This window comes from Acanthochromis polyacanthus, chromosome 13 (assembly GCF_021347895.1).
Source record: "Acanthochromis polyacanthus isolate Apoly-LR-REF ecotype Palm Island chromosome 13, KAUST_Apoly_ChrSc, whole genome shotgun sequence".
In the NCBI taxonomy this organism is placed as follows: domain Eukaryota; kingdom Metazoa; phylum Chordata; class Actinopteri; family Pomacentridae; genus Acanthochromis; species Acanthochromis polyacanthus.
Genome location: NC_067125.1, coordinates 27,279,447 through 27,301,496, shown reverse-complemented (window position 1 = coordinate 27,301,496; position 22,050 = coordinate 27,279,447). Strand labels below are relative to the sequence as shown.

The 22,050-nt window shown below is 37.4% G+C and overlaps 1 protein-coding gene across 2 annotated transcripts in view; it reads left to right on the top strand.

Annotated features, from left to right (window-relative positions):
• Positions 1 to 20,794, top strand: part of nectin1b (nectin cell adhesion molecule 1b) — a 166,137-nt gene extending 145,343 nt beyond the window's left edge. The window contains exons 9-10 of one of the 2 annotated variants that reach the window (XM_051957684.1): positions 2,895 to 3,081; positions 18,098 to 18,222. In XM_051957684.1, coding sequence (XP_051813644.1) covers positions 2,895 to 3,038 — 144 coding nt within the window. In that variant the 3' untranslated portion in view covers positions 3,039 to 3,081; positions 18,098 to 18,222. Of the gene's footprint in view, positions 1 to 2,894; positions 3,082 to 18,097 lie in introns of both variants that reach the window. The other variant, XM_051957683.1, reaches the window with a different exon arrangement.
• Positions 20,795 to 22,050: the final 1,256 nt, after the last annotated feature.

The window sequence follows — 22,050 nt, the reverse complement described above, 5'->3', positions numbered from 1 at the left end:
GTCCAAACTAGTTTTTACTTGCAGGTACTTGTCCGAAACTCAGAGAAACTTTTCACTTTCAGCAAATGAATCTGAAAACAACATTCCAGCACCCAGCAGTGAATACATATCATTCTGGGAGGTCAAACTAATCAAAATACATTTGTGAGTGAAGTGGGACTATAAAGCTATCCTTTTCTGCCGTTGTTGCCTGGAACTGCCTTTAGTCAGAGCCGAGAGACACCGACAAGGTCAGGAATTCAGAAAGTTCACAACGAGGAAATTATAGAAGAGCCAGCCTTATCCTTTAATCCTGTCAAACTTTTCTTTTTCACAACTTCAGCAAAGTAAATTTTGCATTAGAACAAGTGATCCGAACGGATATTTTAATTTATTTTAAATCCTTGCAGCAGGCTTTTGTCTCTTTTCTTTGTCATATCGGACAGAACCTTCACTGTACAGTGTGTTTCATGTTTCTCTGAATTGCATTTCTTGTGAATAACTGAAACCGACTTAATAATAATTGTGTTAAATGAAATCGATGCCCGCAACTGAAAGTTTATGTTCACTTTGTTGTGCTTTGTGTTGCTGATGAAGTGCATGTTTTGAGCTTGATAAAGCCGCTTTGCATTGACGCCGTAAATGACTCATATTTCTCATCGAACTTGCAGGTATAACTCAATTACCATCATTCTTTTTCCCGAGCGAATTGATTTAGATATTCTGTATACTTATTCAAGGATATTAACCAATCGTCTTCAATTCTATGCTCAATGGGACCGGATCATTAATTTTGATAATCCTTGGACACTGAGGATAGATTTTTCCTCCGATTCATTTCTTATCTCTGATAACATTCCACTTAAATTGAAGTTTAGGGCTGCTCTTAAGATGAATGGAGTATCACAGAGGTTTTCAAAACACTATTTGTGAGAGACATTCATTGACTGCTGAGCGTCGAGTGTTACTAATGATGATTCTCTAGGGGCAAAACACTATCTGCCAATTTTGAATGCGATGTGGCTGTAATTTTCCCCCTGATTGCACTCTGGTCATGACAAATATTCCAGATATTTAAATATCCAGCGAGTGCAGAGTGTGAGTGGTGGGGAAATATGCAACGGCAGAGAAGATTGCAAAGAAGATTTGAATTATTAACAGGAAATTCTGTAAAAAGCTTCAATCATTTCCATGTAATCCTTTCTCAGATGGAAATAAGGTACACTGATGCAATGGTGGGGGGACAACAGGTATCATCCCATTGCATTTCTCATCCACAAACCCTTCACCACCCCACCCCCCCCGACATGCTCCTCTGGTCGATATGGGATGGCCGACATCTCCGCTTTTACCTTGTCATGAATGTTTCTGCTTTAATCCACTGATTTCATTAAAGCAGAGAGACGAAAAGCAGCCGTTTTATCCAGTCTCCGTCCTTCTCGTTTCGCTGTTGTTGCTCGTACAATCTTGAAACAAAAGCAGCAAAATGGACTCTGGAGTTTTTACACTTTGCAACCCTAATCGGCAGAATAAGAGATTTGTCCATTATCTTTCGATTCCCGCCAACATCCACTGGTAATTCTAGGTTGTTGGTAATACAAACATCGGTTCATTCCAATTTCCATTTATATTCCTCTGTGCTGGAACAACCAATTTGTTTTGCTTTTTGTAAGAAATTACATGTTATTCCGTTTTTGGTCCGGCTAATAATTCCAGTCAGATAGAAGACATGCTCAACAAAGTGACTGTTCTGTAGCTAAAATGAAGTTTTAATCATCATCACCTTTAATGGGAAAATCAAATCCTCATTTATTTTAATGTTGTTGTGTTACCCCTCCTCCCCCCACCCATTTTCCCAGCATTGAATACAATAATATGTATTTCACACCATTTTTGTCTTGTGTCTGAATTCATAATGTCTCAAATTATTCTCCTCTCAGTGATCTTGAGAAGAACGCATCAATCTGAGGAGTGTTTTTGGAATTGGATAAACGGCGCCGAAAGCTTTCATTGTCGCTTATTGATTATCCCATTAAGGACATTTACTCACTCATCCACTTGGCCAATTGCTCATCGAGTCAATCGGCCTGTCAATCATTTGGACTTGTTTTTGTGCTCCGTGGTCAGATGCTGGTTGAATGAAGGTCTTTGTCTGTGTTTACATGCACACTGATATTCCAGTATTGAGGAAACCACAGCAGCGTCTCCATTAACGTGCTTCTGGGCTCCATGCGCTGCATAGTCACTGCGGTTACAGACATAATCAGTCAGCTCATGCGCTGATCAAGACACATAAACGGCTGTCCTTCCAGCTTGAGAGATCGCATTGACGTGCATATGCAGCATGTGTTTAGTTAAAGAGTGTTTGTTTTTGTTTAAATCCAGTTTAGACGCCCAAATAGTCCAAATATTGCATAATTCCTGAGAGATGCACACAGACTCTTGGAAACATCAGTAAATGGAATATTTTTTTCTTTCCGTTTCACAAGCAAACACTTGAATTAAAATACTTTACGAATCCAAACAATACAATAATGTCATTATGTGCATAGTAAACAAAGATTGACTCCTTCTCCATCTCAAGCCTTTTATTTATTGCTCAGTATCGACTTTTGACTGTTATGAATTTCTTTGTCCATCATCTTGTTTGTGTGTCACATTAATCAGTCGCTTTCTTTGTATGTTCCGTGCATACATGACACTTCTCCTTTTTTTTTTTTTTCTTTTTTCCACCGTTGGCTTCCTCGCTAACACTGCTGCTCACCAGCTCAAAATGTCCCCATGACCATCCGACCTCCAGTCGACATTTTTCTCATCTGTCAGTCTCTCTCTCTGTCATTTTATCGCCTTTCTCACTCATTTTTTTTTTTTGGCTGCCTCACTCCTCACACACCTTTCGCCTCTCTTGTCTCCAGAACTCTGGCCACAAGGACTGTGATGTCCAGTATGCGGAGCTGGATACTGCAGCTTTGGCCTCGTCTCCCAGCCCACGAAGCTCTGCTCACACTGGCCCTGGGGACCTTGTCGAGTATGCAACCATCCAGCCTAGCTCACACTAGCGCATGCCATTATAGGCCTTTCCCCTCAGACTTTGGCCTCAAGGTACACAGACTGATGCACTCCATCCCCTTCATTCATACCCCTTTCACACGCACTGACCTCCCTTTATATTCTCCACATGGCTCCCTTGTCTGCCTTCCTCCTTAGCCTCGGCCGTCTTTTGATTTCCCCCTTGCTGCTCTGCAGAAAGTTGGATTGAAGCTGAGATATTTTCAGGCTATTGTTTGACAAAAATATAACAGAAAAGAAAAAATGGTATTCGAGCAGTTCTTTGGCACAACAGAGACATATTGAAATGTAAATCTAAAGGCACATTATTGCAAGAGATCATAGGATCAGCCACAGAAGTGCTCTGTTATTTTCTGAAAACATCATGTAAAAATATGAGTCATTGGCAAGCGTGAAAACAATTTTAAACGTCTTTTTCTTCTTCTTCTCTTGATTCTTTCTGTCTTTGCATGCATGAATTCTGATGGTAGAGAAAGTCGTAGAAGTAGAAACATTTCCCTACTAACATCAGTGACGTGGGTGATTTCGCTGCACAAATCTTTCTGCATGAACATTTTAGAAGGAATGCTGAAACACTCTCCGTTCATATAGTTAGAAAATGTGTCGTCTTTATGTCGCTATTTGCCTTAATAACAATGACAAAATATCTTAAGTAAAGAAAAAATAGCTTTACGGAAGAGTCGAACACATACAAAATGTGTTTCTCAAGTGATTATGTCGTACTTGACAGCCCTGATTGGTAGCGGAGCAAATAAGGCTCTCATCCACAAGCCTGTGCTCTGATATCTCATCTGAACCCCACAGGAGGAAAGCTGGGAGAGAAATGCCTCCGTCGCACACAAACGCAGCCCTCTGCACCACTTGAAATCGTTATTACACACATACAGCAAAGTGGGATATAAGGGGGCTCAAATTGCCATGTTGCCAGACTGGTTAGACTGGTTTCTATGGCAATTCATAAAGCAGGTAATTCTCCAAGCAATTGAGGAGGCTTTCTTGAGGCAATTGTGGAGACATGCAGAGCCACACGGCAAAGTGTGTGTTAGTGGAATACTGCAGCGACAAATCAAAGTAAATGCTGATGTAAAATGCATTATGGCATAGAAGTAAAATGTAATCTGGGATATTTTTTTGTAAATCTGTGAGTGTTGTATACCTTTGTGTACAGAGCAGAGCAGCTTCACCCGACGACAGGAGGACACATTATTAATATTTGCCGTCTTAAACTACAATTTTGGGTTCGCTGTTGAGGTAATTTGTAGGTGTGACACCACTAGAGAGCAAAGAATTTAAAGCTACATTAAATATTCACTCACTGGCAGCCCCCATATGGCACCCGGAGATACAGATTGAATCCCGAGCAGCTAAGTGGCCAGAAATCATAAGACGAGATGTCCGTAAACAGCATTTCTCAACCCAGAGACTCTGTGATGCTTCACACTGAAACAAACAAAAGAGCAGTTTTTCTGTGGACAAAGCAACCGGTTGCCAGGAGACCATTTGTATTCTACTTAGCTCTAATTATTTGCCTCTTGATGACTGGCTGACCCAGCGTAACAACAACTGATAAATGAGAAATTCTTCTGTGCAACATCAATAATACAGGCCCAGACACTGCAGTCAGTTCAATTAAAATTTCTTGGACATGCATGATAAGTAAGTGTGACATCTGTTGTGAAAAAGCTTGTCTGTCACTTATGCAGCTCATAAACACAGACGAAAAAGGCGGACGAACTTCTGCAGAGAAAATGTGCTTTAGTCGAAACACATGGGGAAAAAAACCTATTTTCTAAATGCAGATTAAGTGTGACAAACTCTGCCAGTACAGAACAATAAACTTTCCCATCCCCTATACGAGACCTGTATGTATATGTTAATTAGTTTTCAGACTTACATTACTTAAACAACAGAATTGCTATATATCTTGTATATATCTATGCAGAGGTGATGTGGGTGGATGGTGGGCACACAAAACGCAAGAATCTGACAAGATTTTGCATTTTTGGTGACAAATTGGTAGGTTTAGGCAACAAAGACAGACACTTGGATGGGAAAGGATTGAGATTTTGGTCAAAAATGAATAAAGCAAACAATTCTTAAGTCTTATACTTCAACTCACTGTTGATATTTCAAGTGTTAAGCCGCTAAAACAGCCAGCAAATGTAGGTGTAAGAAGAGAATTCACACTTTTAAGAGCACAATACGCTAATGAAAAGGCAAGAATTTTGCATCACGTAGTATAATTGAGTGAATTTATCGTCCCTATTGTCTGTCAGAGAGGTTGTTTCTGTAGAAGTGCATTCATGTGATGGCATGAATGGTATTTAAGTGAAATGTTGAATGTAGCATTAGCTCACATAAAAAGGCCCTACCTGATGCTAAGAAAGGCATATCTAATAATATGAACCATAAAATCTTCTAATAAAGTGAGAGCTGGTCAAAAGCAGTGAAGGTAAAATTAATTAGAACAATTCAAAAGAGGTGGTTTCAGTTCATGTTAGGCTCCTATAAAAGGACAATTTTAGCCTCAGATGTTGCAGCTGTTTCTGTCCAGTGTTACCAACAGGCAGAAATAACTTTGATGCTTTCAGTCATCTTCTGCCACTCGTTTTACTTTACAGCCAGTTTAAATGAACCCCGTCTCATTTACATGCTGTCTGTAGTTAGATATTACAAAGTTGTTCACCCAGTTACATGGTGCCGACAAATGCAATCACTGGCAGGATTATGTTCTGAGGCAAAAAAAAAAAATTGAAATAAATGAAATGTTCCCACGCAGTTGTGGTGGATGACAGACATGCGAAGTCTTTAGCCACAATATTTGAAGGAAAACAAAACAGAAAATACAGTATCGGGGTTATAATACAATTTAGGTTGTGTTTCCCTTAATTTGTTAATAGAAAGTGTAAGAGGAGTAGCATTGTTTTTCTTTCAACAAAATATTTACCCTTGCAAATAATTTGTAGTAATAAACAGCTATATACTGGGACACAGGGTTGCTTGAAGGAAACATGCCCAGCAGCAGAATAACAAAGGAGCCAAACCGAGCTTGGCTGCTCCTATTAAGAGCTAATAGAAGCTCCCCTGGAAACATGGCTGCTTGTAATTTTTTTTAAAAAATTTTTTGGGAAGGGGGGTTGTGATGCATTTCTATTTTTCTATATCTTCATTATCATGGATCATGCAGAAAATTAAGCCCTTATTGATGCATGATTCATGCATGAGGATGATTTATTACTAATTCACTTTAATAAAAATACCAGCGTGCATGCTGCTCATGCCATCACCTTCGAAGTGTGACGCCGCAATATCATAAAGCAGAATATTTTGTATTGAGCCTATTTTTATCAGCAGTAAAGTCTACCGCCATTAGAAGTGAAATAAAGAGTGTCTCTCTCTTCGCTGCTCTCCACTGTGCTGAAAGACCCACAGCTACTTTTTAATCCATTTTTTTTAACTCTCATTAATAGGAATGATGATAAATAAAAGCTTAATTAAGCGCTTTATAAGTGCTGTTTCTGTTGTTTCTGACCACAAAAAAAAAGTGAATTCCCCGAAAGCCATGTTGTAATTCGCACACAGCCCAGCAGAGCTTGTGGAGCAATAAACTTCTGACAATAAAGTTGGTGCCTGCAGGTGGATGTTGAGTAGAAGTAGAGAGAAGCTACTGAAGAAGCAGCTGCTGCAGTTGTAGTAGCAGTATAACAAATGATCAGACAAGCGGTGTGGCAGTAACATCAGGAGCATAGACGGCTTTAATACGCATTTTTATAGCACTGTCAGTGTCCTACAGCAACAAACTCTACCTAAAGTATTAATATATTAGTTTAAGAGGCTGGATTTAGTCTATAGATTCAGGGTATATTGTGGAGCTGCCATAAAAGTCAATAAAACTGCTTAGGATCGATAATAAATAGACAAAACTTACAGTGGAAAATTCCTGTAAAGACTAAAATGTACGTTCAGCCTGACTACTGGAACAAATACTCCGAATTATCAGTCAGAACTTAATGAAGATGTTGAAAGGATCCTTTTTTGTGAGTAAACAAACAATACATTATTGAATTATTCCTTTCTACTGGACCCCTGAGTGATTAAGACTACAGAAATGAGCAGATTTAATTATCCTGCATACAACACCTCTGTGCTTTAATGCAGACCCGTGTGCATACAATCTGTATTAACATCCCAGACTGTATTAAACCTTTGACAGCTGCATGTGGGAGGAAGCTTCTCAAAGTCTTCCAAAATATCCACAATAAAATATCATTTATTCTCCCTTTGTGTTCACAAAAATCTTCATTACACTGTCTTCTTTTTGCTCTTGAAACAAAGGTAAAAGTGAACAGGAGCTCGACGGGAGAGAAGAGTTTCATTTTAAAGCGTCATTATGTCTTTTAAGACATCGTTGAAGGTAAAGCTGAACAAGAATGTGATATATTATTACAGTTTCTTGGCAGCTTTTTAAGATGTGAGGAAACGGTGCAGAACAATGACATTAAGTGACAGTTTATCTGACTAGAAATCACACCATGGATGCACAACTGAAAAAATTTGCACCCATAATTTGTTTATTAAACATTTCTTCAACATCTGGATGAAATCTAGACATTTTTTCCCAACTCAAAGATGTTTCAAAGCAGCTGTCTCACCTGAAAACAACAACTTGCCTCCACATTCTTGAGACAAAGCAGAAAAAATAATGAATATTGATCCAGGTCTCATGTCAGTTTTCTCTTCTATTTAGACAGCAGCTCTGTAACTGCTGCTTTAATGCACTAGAGGAACAGTTGCAACATGAAAGCCCTCCAGGGAGTCGCCTGTTGACATTCTCTGTTTGTAATAAGCCTCATCTCTACCAGCTCCAGTCATGGGGTTACATCACTCAATAAAATCTCTGTTTGCTGAGCCAAAGACTGAACCACTGGTTCATATCCAGGGCGACAAAATCCTCATTTAATTCTCCGAAAAGGTAAGGAAAAAAAAGTCCACCTTTGGTCAGTGACTTAAAAGAAATCGGTGGAATAAATCGGCCAACTGTTAATCACAGCCTGATTGTATTTTTCTAGCATCCGTTTGCTGTGACAGAGTTATTACATTTTTTTAGATATGAAAACTTATTTGGGCCATACTTCCCCGAGGTTATGTTATCTCGCCAATATACTGCTGCTGACTTCAAGGTGAGTCAGATTTCATTTAGATTAACCCTCACTTTTAAATGTATGCATTTTTGATGGCTCTTCTTGTCGCCTTTTGCTTTACATTTGTGCAAAGTAAGAATTAAATCCCAAATCTTTTATTTCAGTCTGACCCGACTGTAAGTGAAACGATGTGGGTGCAGTTTGCCAGGAATAGTTTTGAAAAGAAATATTTAAACTTCTTGAATTCTGGCCACTTAGTAGTCGTGTTTCAAGGATACATTCTGAAAGGGTCACATTAGATGACGTTAATGGAAATGGAAAAATTTGAAAACAAAATGTCTTGCAACAAAAGGAATGTTTTCATGGTAACTCGAGGGGATTTGATTTTTCCCTTTTTCAAAGGAATTAATTTGCAAAACAAAAGATGGAGACACCTTGTAGCAACCAATAATGTAATAACGGTCAATAATGTAATAATTTTGGCCATTTCAAATGTAATAAAGCCAGTAACATAATAACTTACCAATAATGTAATGAACTTTTTAAGCCAATAACATAATAAAATTTTGCCAATATTGTAATAAGTTATTATGTTGTTGGTGTAGCTTAAAAAAATCCCTTGAAAATGCAATAATGGCGGCCGATAATGTAATAATACATAAATATGACTGCATTTTCTTGGAAATAAGACACTACGTTATTGGCCTTATTACATTTACAATGGCCAAAACTACTACGTTTTTAGCACATTTTGTGTTATTGGTTGCTACACACCTTTTTTGAATAAGTTCAGACTTACTAAACATTGAACTCACATGACTGCTGAGCTTTTTGCGCTTCTTTTGTTGTCATCATGTCGAACCTATCAGCTGACATGCAAGAAAAACTGCAACATTCCCAACTGAAAACGGTTTTTAAAGATTTCATTTCTCTCTCATAGATGAACAAAGTTTTGCTTTTGTTTTCCTCTTAAAGGTTTTAACACGGTCCATTTTTTCACTCAAAAGCAGCAAAAAGCCAAACCAATCACCTGTTGCGTTCGCGTTTTGAATAATTGTGGAATCTTTATTGAGCCATTTTGAATCTGCTGCTGTTTACTTTCTGTGGAAGCTGATGGATGGACTGAAGCTTGATTTGGCTCATGTTTGGCTTTTGATTTACACATCGTCACTTGGCAGAAATAACTTAGCAAAAACATTAGTTAGCTAAATGACAGAGTAAAGTTTGGGAAAACTTTCATCTTTGCTGCACATTTTTCCACTTATAGTTTGTATTTAGTGGATAAAAGCAGACCTGGATGGAATACAGAATGCTGTCTTCCTGTTGTTCTTGCACTCTCTCAGCCTTTTCCTCTGCTAAGCAGTTTCTGGCGCTGGCTGACAGAGATGTGAACTTGTGAGGGAAATGTGGAAAAAACAGCTAAACTGTGATATCCATTCATTTGCATGACATTAAGTTCTGCTTCCCTGTGGAAATAAATTCATATTATCACTGAATGAAAGTAAGGTCATGTTCTCTCCACACAGATTTAAAATTCAGCTGTATCGATTTAGTATGTTGAATTACAGCTGCTTTTGTACAAATCTTTAGATTTTTTTTTCTTTTTTGGGATGGATGCCGCCTGCAGCCCAGATGATGAGCAACATGAGAATAAATCAAACCAACATGGTCAATAAATCTAATTACAGCTCAATTAAATGCTAGAACAAGTAAGACGTAATTTAAAAAACATTGGATCAATGGGGACTGGTGGTGCAATATGCAGCAGAAGCAAAGCATGTGGACTCATGTAAAACAGAGAGAACTGTACTAAAGAGCTAAACATACCCACTCAGCTGCAAGTCTCATTAGTAAAAATGCCTCATTGCTCTCATAGTCAGAATGGTATTTTTAAAGCAAGACACTTGTTTTGGCTAAAAGTAACCAGCAAATGTCGGTTCAAGAAGACAATACAGTTTTATCTCCAAAAATTGTTGATTTTTTTGCCGCAATACGCTAATGGAAGGATGAGAATTTAGCATCACACAGTATAATTGACTAGATTTATCTTCCCTGTTGTTCGTAAATTCATGGTATTACATAATGGTGTTTAGGCAAAATGATGAATGTAGCATTAGTGCACATAAAAAGGCCCCAGCTGATGCTAGGAAAGATGCATTTATTTCAGTGAACAATAAAATCATCTGAAAAAGTGCAAGTTGGTCAAAAGCAGTGAACGTAAAGTTAATTAGGGTAATTTAAAAGGCACAGTTTCAGTTCATGTTAGCATCCTATAAAAGGGAGGAAAAAAAAGAGCTCCAGATGTGTCTGAGTCAGCAGGTGTTGCAGCTGTTTCTATCCAGTGTCACTAACAGGCAGAAATAACCAAGAGAACTGCAGAGGTTTGATATTTTCAGTCATCTTCTGTTGTTTACATTCACTTTGAATGAGACCATGCTGCCTGTAGTTATATATTACAAAGTTGTTCACTCAGCTACATGGTGCCGACAAATGTAATCACTGGCGGGATTATGTTCTGAAGCAAACTTTTTTCGAATGAATGAAATGCTGTCTCACAGCCGGGGTGAAGGAGAAGCATATAAAGTACAGGACTGTGGCACCAGGATTAGGTTAAAGCAAATGGAAGATTGTGGCTTTGGATAAATGGTAAGAAATGTGTTGCATTTCAAGCCACTGTGGACTTTTTCTGTATTAACCTGTACATATATGAGTCATTTTTCTACGACAATTTGAGCCATATATTAGTAAACATGATCAGGAGGTGCAAGTGTATCTTCATTTGCAGAATTTTAATACCAAAGAAAATGAAGCTCTGAACCAAACTGGTGCCAATACCATCAGGTTGCTCAGACAAGAAGTCAATCGGACAAACTTTTGTGTCATTGTGTCCAACTTTAGTCATCACAGCAGCAAGAGAGCGACGTCCCCATTAGGTCAAATGCAAATTACAACATTTTAGATAAAAAATGTTGTTTTAAAGGATTTTCTTATAATTTTTTGCCATTCTGATACAAGCATATCCTGAAAGAGAATGCTAAAACACCATTAAAAGTTATTTAAAGAACTGCAGGGAGTTGAATACATAGGGAATTATGTATACCCGACCCAATATATGCATCTGAGCGTGTTCTTGATCTGATATTACTGTCTATAATTCGCAATTTTTAGAATCAGTTCAGCCTGGAAAAGAGCTTTAACATTTTTAGTTCAAGTTTTTAAAAAAAATGTTGTAAACTAAACCAGCTGCAATAGCATTGTGTTACTGAGACAATAAGTCAATCGGACAAACTTCTGTATCACTGTGTCCAACTTTAGATATTACAACAGCAAGAGAGCAACGAAGTCAAACTGGAAATTACAACATTATTACATACCTCGTGTTGCTAGCAATCATGTTTTTAGATTAAAAAAACATGTTCTAAAGGATTGTTATATAATTTTTTGCCATTGACACTAGCGTACCTGAAAATCATTGCTAAAAAAAAATCAATAAAAGGTATTTGAAGAACTGCATGGACCTGTTATGTAGCCCTGGCCCAATATAAGCATCTGAGAATGCTCTTGATCTGATATTACTATCTATAATTAACATTTTTTTAATCAGTTTAAAAATCAGTTTGACCTCGAAGTTTTGCTCGTCAATACATTTTTAATCGTTAAAGTGCTGCCGATGCTTAAACATAAAAACGTTTAACGATACTGAGGTTAGTCCAGGTGGATGAAGGGTTTGAAACAACATAAGCACACATTTCATTTGCTGAGTTTCAATTTCAAAATTAATCTCTGAACTACACCAGCGGCATCACCATCATGTTACTAATCGAACAAACTTCTGTATCACTGTGTCCGACTTTAGACACCATACCAGCAACAGAGCAACGTTACCATGATGTCAAACTACTTTAGACATTACAATATTATTAGAAATTCACTTTATTAGCAATCATGTTTTTAGATTAAAAAAAAACATTGCTATAAAGGATTGTTTTATCGCTTCTTGCCATTCTGACACTAGCATAACAGAGAAATATTTCAAAATAAGTCATTAAAATTTATTAGAATAACTGCCGGGAGTTGAATGCATCATATAGTCCTGACCCAAGGTATGCATTTCAGTTCTTGACCTTATAATACACAATTTTTAGAATCAATGAAGCCTGGAAAAGGCTTTAAACATTTACTGTGCAGGAGTTTGACCTCTATGTAATGTTTATCCATACTTTTTAAATGAATCTTTCACAAACCTTAAGTACTGCCGATGCTTAAACATAAAAAAAAAACATTTAATAATTCCGAGGTTACTACAGGTGGAGACAGTATTTCAAAAGAGAATATAGTGTTTTAGTGGAAAGCTAATAAAAAATGTTATCGGTGAATATTACACTGAAAGGTCCAGTGTTGCCTTTTTTGTAATTTTCCAAATAAGTTAAACAACATTTTCTCATTATGTTGATTGAAAACATTATCCAGTCCGCTTTGCATTTCAGTCTAAATGTATTTGCTGTTTTCTTGATGAGTAGTATGTAAATGTCATTTCTAGCAGACGTGATTTCCGTGAACTGAAGGCTCAGCCATTTGTTACTCTGCAGGCATGTAGATGTTCCGCTTCCAAGTCCATTCCTGACATCCATTTAAACACAATTTTGTAATTTAGGCTGATAACGCTGATAAATAGTCTGATAAAACTCCTGCCCGGTGCTGCTTTAATTCTTAAAGCCTACCAAAAAGAAGACCTTTGAGTCATTTCAATTAATGATCTTCTTTGCATTTAATTTCCCTTCAAAAGTTATTATACATCTTCAGATAGGCCATTATCCTAAATCATCAAATCCCTGGGCTCGCTGCCCAGAGTTTGATGTAGAGACTCTGGGAGTGCTTAAAAAGAGAGGAGAGACATTCAGATTGACTTCTGGTCAGGATCAGCGCGAGGTGAAAGAGCCTACGGTCATAAAAATGTATGGATTAACAAGACTTATAGGTCAAACTCAAGCAAGTTAGATTTTAAAATTATTTTTTGTGTAAACAGTCTGAAAAATAAAAACCCAACCAATCCTGAGCTTTGCTAAAAGCTTTGAAATACAGACAATAATGTCAGATCAAGATCAAATTTGAAGCCCACATGCAAACAGTCTGACCTTCATACCTCCACGTTTAGAATAAAATATCTGATGTGACTGGTTTGGAGAGTGTTTTGAAAACTGTTGGATTCATATAGGATTATATTTTTGATGAGTCTGACTTTTCGAACTGTAGTTTGTCAGCTACCTCTTGCATGTGGAGGCTTCGTCGTCTGAAAAGGCAAGAAATAAATGTGGAAATCCAACAAAACAACAAATAACACAAGAAACCAATGGGAAGTGGGTCTCTACCTCTTGCTCAATAAAATCTTTATTGTTGTCCACTGAAAACCCACTTTAAAATATAAACCACTCTGGGATGAAGACAAAAAATAGTCCTTAGCCTGCATGTTTGTCAAGGAATAGCTTAACATTTTGGAAAATATGCATTTTTTTTTTATCCTTGGAGAGGCTTCCTTAAGAAGACGAGCACAGCTCATTTGGTAAATACGCAACTATAGCTAGCTGCAACACTAGCTTAGCTTAGCACAAAGACTGACATGGAGGTAAAAGCTAGCCTAAATTTGTCCAGTATGCCTACAGATATTGTCAACTCATCATTTCTAATTTGTAAATACATACAAAGATCAAAGTAAACAAGTTACAGGGTTTACTGATGTGTCTTTTTGTTTCTGAGCTGCAGGAGCTGCTGGGACTGAATGTAGTTACTGCTAACTACTTAATTAAGGCCTTCTTCTACTGCAGAAACCTGCAGGCCATTTCAGGGTGGTCTGAACCTTTGTGGGACTTCTTTCAGGGCTGTTTTCAGGGGAGAGTAAGACAACAAGCTCCTAAGTAGCTCCGAAAAAAAAAAAAGAAACTGCTGTGTCTCTCTTGATGTTGATTGGTAAAATTTGGAGAACATGATCAGCACCATTTTTCTAAATTTCCAACGCTCTGGTCAGATAGCAGCTTCTCGCTAACTGTCCCGTCAATAAAGTAGAATTCATCATGTAAGTTAAGAGCTATTTGTCATTATCTTGATACACTTAGAGTTGATGGGAAGTTGTTAGATCCTTTAATAAGTAATCACAACAAAAAGATAAAAGCTGAAAGGCTGATTAGGGGGCTGTTCCTGCTATTCTGCGACTTCATGCAGTGGCAACTATGTGAAACTTTTCTAGCCCATAGTTCGGTATGTAAAGAGTTATGAATAAATAAATAAATAAATAAACAAGAAATGAGCTTTACAGGATTTGTCAGGCAGATTTTCTTACCTTTGAAGTAGTCAGGTTGATTGGTTATTTCACCTGTTCTCCATGTGCTAAGTCAGCAGAACATAATAAACTGCGTTGTAGAAATATTGTTCTACAGTGAAAATCATATCATTTGCACAAAAAAAGTCTGTAAAATTGTGACGTGTGTGTATCTTTTAGAGGCTATTTATGTTGTAAGATCAGAGCTTTATGGGTAGCATTTGCATGGATGTATTTTGACCCAATCTATGGGCAGAGACCATTAGAAAATAACAAAAACATAGACATCTCACAATTTTACAGCTTTTATTGTGAAACTAACATGTTTTGCATTGTGGACCAATTATATTGGTTATATTGTTATTATATAATTTGCAGTGAGATGGTGTAAGTTAACTTGCCCCTAGTTTTTAATATTCAGAAGAAAAAGCCAAATTATTGCTTGAGATAATCAAAATTAGTTTCAGCATACATGGTTTACCTGGGCAGGCAAAGCAGGTAAGATGTATCTCTCCTGAAAGTGACATTACCAAACATAGAATCAGACTTTTTCTGCAGCAGTTTGCCAAAGTTTCAGGTCTGAATCTCAAATGTCCTCAGACAAACCTATAAGATGGAAGGAGAAAAAAAAACCCTGCTCCTCAGACTGTTGGTTTTAATTTTACTCGAAACCACCAAGGTCCTCTCAGCAAACAAAGAAATGAATCACCTGACAAAGTGGAAAGTTTTCTCGAGTGGTTCTTGATAGTGACCTGAAACAAATAAGCTTTCCGGATGCTTCTGTCAGTGTCTCCTGCATGTGTGTCAGGAGAAGTTTACTTCCATGTCTTCTTCTGTGAGAACAGCAGGTCACCTTCACACCAGCTTTTGTCTTTCTGGGATTAACTCTGCTTATCTCACAATCATCCCTCCTCACCGTGTGATTTTAAATTACAGCTTCTTCTTTTACTTCTTTTTCATCTTTTCTACAACAAGTAGCAACACAGATGTTTAGATTTTATCAAATGAACAAACAGGCTTTTGTTTTACTTTGCTTGTGGCCGGCTTATGACAAGATCCTTGGCATATCCTCAATGTTTTACCCATAAAATATATATTTTGTGCTTTGGCAGCTTTTTGTGTACTGCAGACGTCCATAGTTTCACATTTTGTTAAACAAATGCAACAATCTGTAGGCAGGTTTAAGTCTGTTTTGTGGTTTTGTTGCCCCGCCTAAACGTTTTCAGAGTTGGGATCGTCGTTTTCGTAGATGTAGAGATGCTTGAGGAATATTCGTAAGTTTCATCTTCACTCTCATCCATTTTCATTTTCTTATTTTTGCATGTCTGCTATTCATCGCTTCATTTCACAGTCATCGTAATCCTTTTCTTTTTTTGAGAAACACACTTAAAGAATTCCTTGAAAAAGTATTGACTTCAGAATCCGCTTTGGGCAGCTTGTTAATTTTCTTTCAATGACGTTAATTTGTGGACCTTCAGTTATAATGGATTTCAAAAGCAGGAATCTAAATTCTCTGAACTCCTTCAAAAATAAATCCAAAAAGCAGTGAGGGGCTGAGGGCACTATATTCACGATCAGTAACCTTACTGAGCTAATTCTGTTTCTGTCCTGAATTTAATATAAAAAATAAAACTCTGCTGAAATGAGCACTGAGCACTGAGCATGGAAATGTCAACAAATTTAATAGCAAAATATAATTACGATGCCAGAAACTTGACTTTCCACCTACCTAAAACACACGCTGGTGCATAGTTTAATTTAGCAAAGGCATTAATAACAATGAAGCAGGGAATTCATTGAGTTAAATCAAACCTACTTGTCACCTGCATGTGGGTGTTTAATTGCTTTTTCCTTTAGTGAATTAAATCTGTGCAGTCGTACGAGGATGATTTGCACAAGACATTTATCCAGGATGAGTGCTTTGGCTAAAAAAAAAGGGCACAAATTATGCAAAATAAATACGCAAACCTCTGCGCCTCTTTTTTCCTGCAGGCTGAAGTTGCTCACTTGAGCACAGAAGTCGCAGATTCCGGTTGAGGCAGTGACATGATGAGTGACACCCCGAGGACGCCGCTCCACCGAAGATCCTAAAACCATTATAAACTTTCAAGTAGCACCAGAGGCGTTGCATTTTGAAAATAGATAAACAGCCAGACAATGGACCCTTTAAACGACATGATGCAACAGCAGGATAATAGCTGCAAAAAAATACAAAAATATACATAAAAAAAGACAGTGGCAGGAAAAAATAAGTCTATTTTAAAAAAGTCTGCTGTCGCACAATTCTGTCTGGATATTTGATATTCAGCAGTGTAAATATGATAATTACATGGAGGCATTGCTTTATGAAATCATGTGCACATAAGGAGCTTGTGAAAACAGGGCAAAATGTCATCTCTGGAGTGAGATTTCTTTAGTGTGAGAAAACAATGCCTACAGGCTTGTTTTAGATTTAACAGGGAGACAGAGATGTGTGTATTTCCCAGAATGTAAAATGAAACATGTTCTGGAGTTTGCATTACCACAATTTGAGGTGAATACGAGAAACTCAAAGTCGAAATATCCCAGCTTGTGATATATAGATTTGAACCTTTTTTAAATTTGTTCTGGAGACAAACCAACTTTATCAAAGTAATTTTAATCTCTGTGCCTCTGTAAGTAACCAGATGGGACCATTCGTGACCCCAGCGGTATATTTATGTGCTTTGGTGTTCAATCCAATCTAATTCTCTATCATTATGGAAAAAATATGCATTTTCTAACCTTAAAAGCTTTGATTTTATTCTAAATTTCCGCTTCTATACTCTATACTTCAACGTTTTGCATGGTTAACTGACACAAAGAAGCAAAATTTACTCCTGCAGAAGCCTTGAGGCAGATTCTTAATGTCTACAGTGATGATTAAAAAAAACAGCTTAATTGATGGAGATGACTTCCGTTTTGCATAAAAAAGTAACATGATTATTCACCTTGGAACATTATTCAACAGAAAAAAATCATTTCTGTATAAATTTGGGTCACATGAAGGTTAAATATCCACAGTTATTGTGGTCATGTAGGTGTAACCAAATATAACTGCTAACTAAATGCAAGAATTTTAATCTGCTGAGACAAAACAGCAGCTGATGAAAGTGACAGTTGGTTGTAACATCCGCATTCAAATCCAGACTGAGAAGATCTAATCCATGATAACTGCCACCAGCTCCAAACCAAACACCTTTTTTTTTCCGTCTTGTGCAAAACGTTTGCACCATCTGCATCATTCCTGCTCATGAAAATAGAAGCCCTCAGTGTAAAGAGTTAAAGGGTTAGTTATGCACATATGGCTTATGTAATGCCACATCTGGCTTTAGAGTAGCATAAAATGAAAAAATGGGTTATATGTAACTCACACAATTTGTACCAACAGATATTAGCTAATCCGACCCTTCTGGCGTCATGATTTTTTAGCGAAAACGGAACATATGCATGAAAGAGTGTTGAAATTCTGGAGGATGTTTATGAATGAACCTGTCAGAAACACACGCTCTGCTGTACTGGACTAATCATTGGAGGGAAGCTGTGTGACCCCGCTGTGTTTTGTTTCTCCACGCAGGACTCTGGGAGGCATCCAGAAGAGCTGTTGAACCCGGCCGAATACATGAGCTACCAGCGCGTCTGCAACATGGAACCCTTCCCCGAGTCCCAGCCCACCCAGGCCTACCCTCCCGTCACCTTCCTGCCCCAGCACCCCTACCCCCAGCACCCACCCGGCAGCGGAGGTGGCGGCGGCGGCGAGCCCATGTACTCCAACACGAGCTTCCCCGCCCACGGCCCGCGAGCCCCCTACACCTTCCCCAAGGAGCAATCCGTGTGACACGCCACTTATCTCGGCAAAGGTGATAGTGCCACAAATGCTTTTCAAAAGCTCCGTCGAACAGATGTGCATCCGCCCTGCCCTGCCCACACCTCGCTTCCGTTTATTCTGTAGGTTAATCCCCGCCAAAATAAAAGCATCCCTCATATCCTCTCCATTGTGTATAGTGTGCTGCTGCTTGCTCCACTGAAGCTGTTTGAAACCCGACACCTCGTGATGTTAGCCGCCACCATCCTCCTCCACCCTTCACCCACTCACTCGTCCATCCCGTTTAGAGCTCTTCCTCGCTATTTTTGCTTTTTCGCCAACCGTCTAATCGTGTACAGAGTATGCCATTGTATCACTCAAGATGTTATTTTTCATTCCTATTTTTATTTCTATTCTCTCTATCGTGCGCTCGCTCTCTTTTTTAACATTTCCCACAGTGGTAGTGACCTTTTCTAGCGACGTGCTATTATTTATTTTTTAATTTTTTTGTTGTTTTTTTCTGTTTTTTCGTCTGTCAATCATATTGCTTGCTTCTTGGAAAGTCATATGCTATACTGTATGTGTGATCAGGTGTTTTCTGGTGAAAAAAAGTAATGCCATTTGATTTGTGAAACTAATTATCAATCTTTAATGACATGGACTACCCCTTTAATGACAGATAATGACAGGGTTGTTATGTTAGGATGTGAATTGGCAGCCTTTCAACTGAATCCCCTCATTAACTTCCATAATAGCTTTGCTGTTATGAAGTTTGACCGGCTATTTCGGACTATTAGAGGAGAATTTGATCCTCATTAGCTAAGAAGAAAAACAAAGGGCTTGAGATCCAACAGTATCTACTTTCTTCTTTCTCTCTCATTTTCCATGTTTTATTATCCACTCATTCAGGTTTTTTGTTATTATTATTATTATTATCTACCAGTAGTTGCCAAAGACATAGTTTCTTTCAGTTTTTTTGTCCATTTTTGTTTTCATGCCAGTGTTTACATTACAACTATCTTGTTTGATGGGAAATAAACTGCAGTTGATTGGCGATGTGCTACGCTTTCCCAGTTTACATTATCGCTTTACCATATGCTGTATTTTCCATATCTTTATGTGAAAGTTGAGGTTCATTACTCCGTGGGTTCTTTGTGTTTTGCGCAGAGTTATCAGCTTAAACGGGAGTTTTTCTTTAATGCAGGTGTAATAAGGTGAAGACAATCACATACTTGGGGTTGTCCTGGGAAAAAAAAAGCAAACAACAAAAAACAGTTGTTAAGTTGCTAAAGGGAAAGGCTTTTTCAAGGACAGCCCACACGTTTAACATATTTAAATACTTTTTGAATATGATTTCTACTAACATAGCCTAAAGAGTTTCGAATCAGTCCAAGAAACAGAACTGAAGAGAAAAGCTCGCTACTGTATTTTTTTAGAGAGTGCTTAGTTATATACGATAGCTTAGTCCACTTATTCTCAGAGTCCATTTTACACTGTGACTGTTGATTTTCAGACCATACATAAGCTACTACGCTTGACGAGCCAATTTCTGGATACTGCCTCCCACACACAAAGCCCTCCAGACACAGCAAATTTGCATCAACTGGAAGTTCACATTTTTTGCCATGTCAGATGTACGTTTGGGGAAGAAAGAAAAAAGACAATTAAAGAAAAGAAAATACTTGTGTTTGTGCTCGATGTGAAAAAAAATAAATCCTTGAGGTGTTGAAGGTAATTTAGTGTTACTCTTAATGGTGGTTAATGGGATAGAGTAAAACTTGTGAGACTTTCTCCTGTGCTCACCTTGTTGTCTTGCAATGGCTCGATATGTGTGCTAGAATTTAGTTTAAATAGTGGTCTCTGGTTTGAACCACTGAAGGAGTTTGTTATTGCTGTACCTGCTGTGTAAAAAAAAACAAAAACAAAACACTGAAACACATCTTTGTCTTTTTGTGACACATTTACTATTCACAAGATCCTTCCTTTTCATCCTTCTTCTTCTTCTTATTGTTATTATTATTATCATTATTATTATGTGTAAGTGCTACAACTTGCTGAAGAATATGCTAAAATTGGCATTTACATGTGTTATTTTTATTTTTACTGTATTCATGCCCTGAAATATTTGCCATGTTTGTTTCCACCCTCGACCGTTTGTTTGGTGTTTTGTAAGACTGTAACATTTAGTTTTTATTTTTTTACCATATACATATATATACAGCACATCTCTGTTGACATTTATTGCACATTTGTGGAAGGATAATACTCAAAAACATATTTGGGGTTATGACCTTTTTTTTGTTGTTGTTGCCCAGGATGAAATATTGAAACAATGTGAAACTGTCTAATCTGTTTTTGTTTCTTTGTTTTAGTTTTTTTTAGTTATGTTTAATGTAAATATTAACAGTGTAACTGATGTGTGGAAAAAAAACAAGTCATGCAGTTTAACATTAAACTTCACAAACTACCCGTTGCGTTGTAGTTGTTGTTGTTATTCTGTTGTCCCGATTGCTGGGACGAGGCATTTGTGTTTGTTTCATGCTTTAAACAAGCAAAATGAGATTAAAAAAAAACATTGAAATAATGCCGAAAAAGTTAACACATGCTAACAAATATGGACCTGTGAAAGTCCACAAATGTTTAAAACATTTTGAAACTATTTCTGTCCAACCTTCTCTGACTTACCTGACATTTTTAAAATATAAAATACAAATATTTACAAAGATATGTGTTAAATTTTAGCTTGGTATATCAAATATTTTCAGAGAGAACAATTTTTTAAATTCCCGTATTAAGCACTAAAATCTTAAAGTTTTGAAACTCCAAAACTCTGTTTGGATTAGGCTGTCTATTTTTTTTTTTTTTTTTTTTGTGGTTCAACATGCCCACTTTAAACAGTTTTTAAAGTTTAAACAAAGTTACTTTTGTACCGTGTACCTTGCTTTTTGTTTTGTAGTATTGTGACAAGCATCTGCATATGGTTCAGCAAAAAATCCCTCAAAATGCTCAAAGATAGGACTTTAAATGGCATCTTCATTTTCTAACTCAGCCATTATCAGAGAGTATTTGATCTGTCTTTTCAATATTGGAGATTCTGAATCAATGACCTAATGGGAAGTAACAGTGATTTCAGTCATTTTATCTCTAATAGTTTCTGTGATATTATGATCAAAACATAGCCTCAGATGTAACTGTGCAAAAAAAAAAGAAAGAAAGAAAGCAAATTTACCGAGAGTGGGGTGATGGGCAATTATTTTAAAAAATATATTTCTGAAAGTACTCTGTATATCAAGCTAAAATTCCACAGACAGTATTTTAATATCATTAGGTTATGATTAGGCCCCTGATGGTTTGAGACGAATAGCCCAGCTTTAGCTGAAAAATGCTCCTTTATGTTCACTAGCAAGTCAGTGACTTTGTCTGCAGTTTGGAACTAACAAAGTAGCACTGAGGGAAAAAAGATTGATTCAAGCAGTATTAGCAGGTTAGGAAACGAACACAACGATCCACAAGTGGCGAAAGAGAAGAGCTTAAGGAGAACTGCAATATTTGTGATTATTCTGTATGTCCGCTACACGACACATGTTTCACAAAAGACATTATACTCATTGAAAAATTAATTTAAAAAATGAATATGAAGGAGTCAGGCACTACATATTTGCTTTAATAGCAGAATATATGCACATGTAGCGGCACTGCAGTACTGTGGGATACCAGTGCCTTTG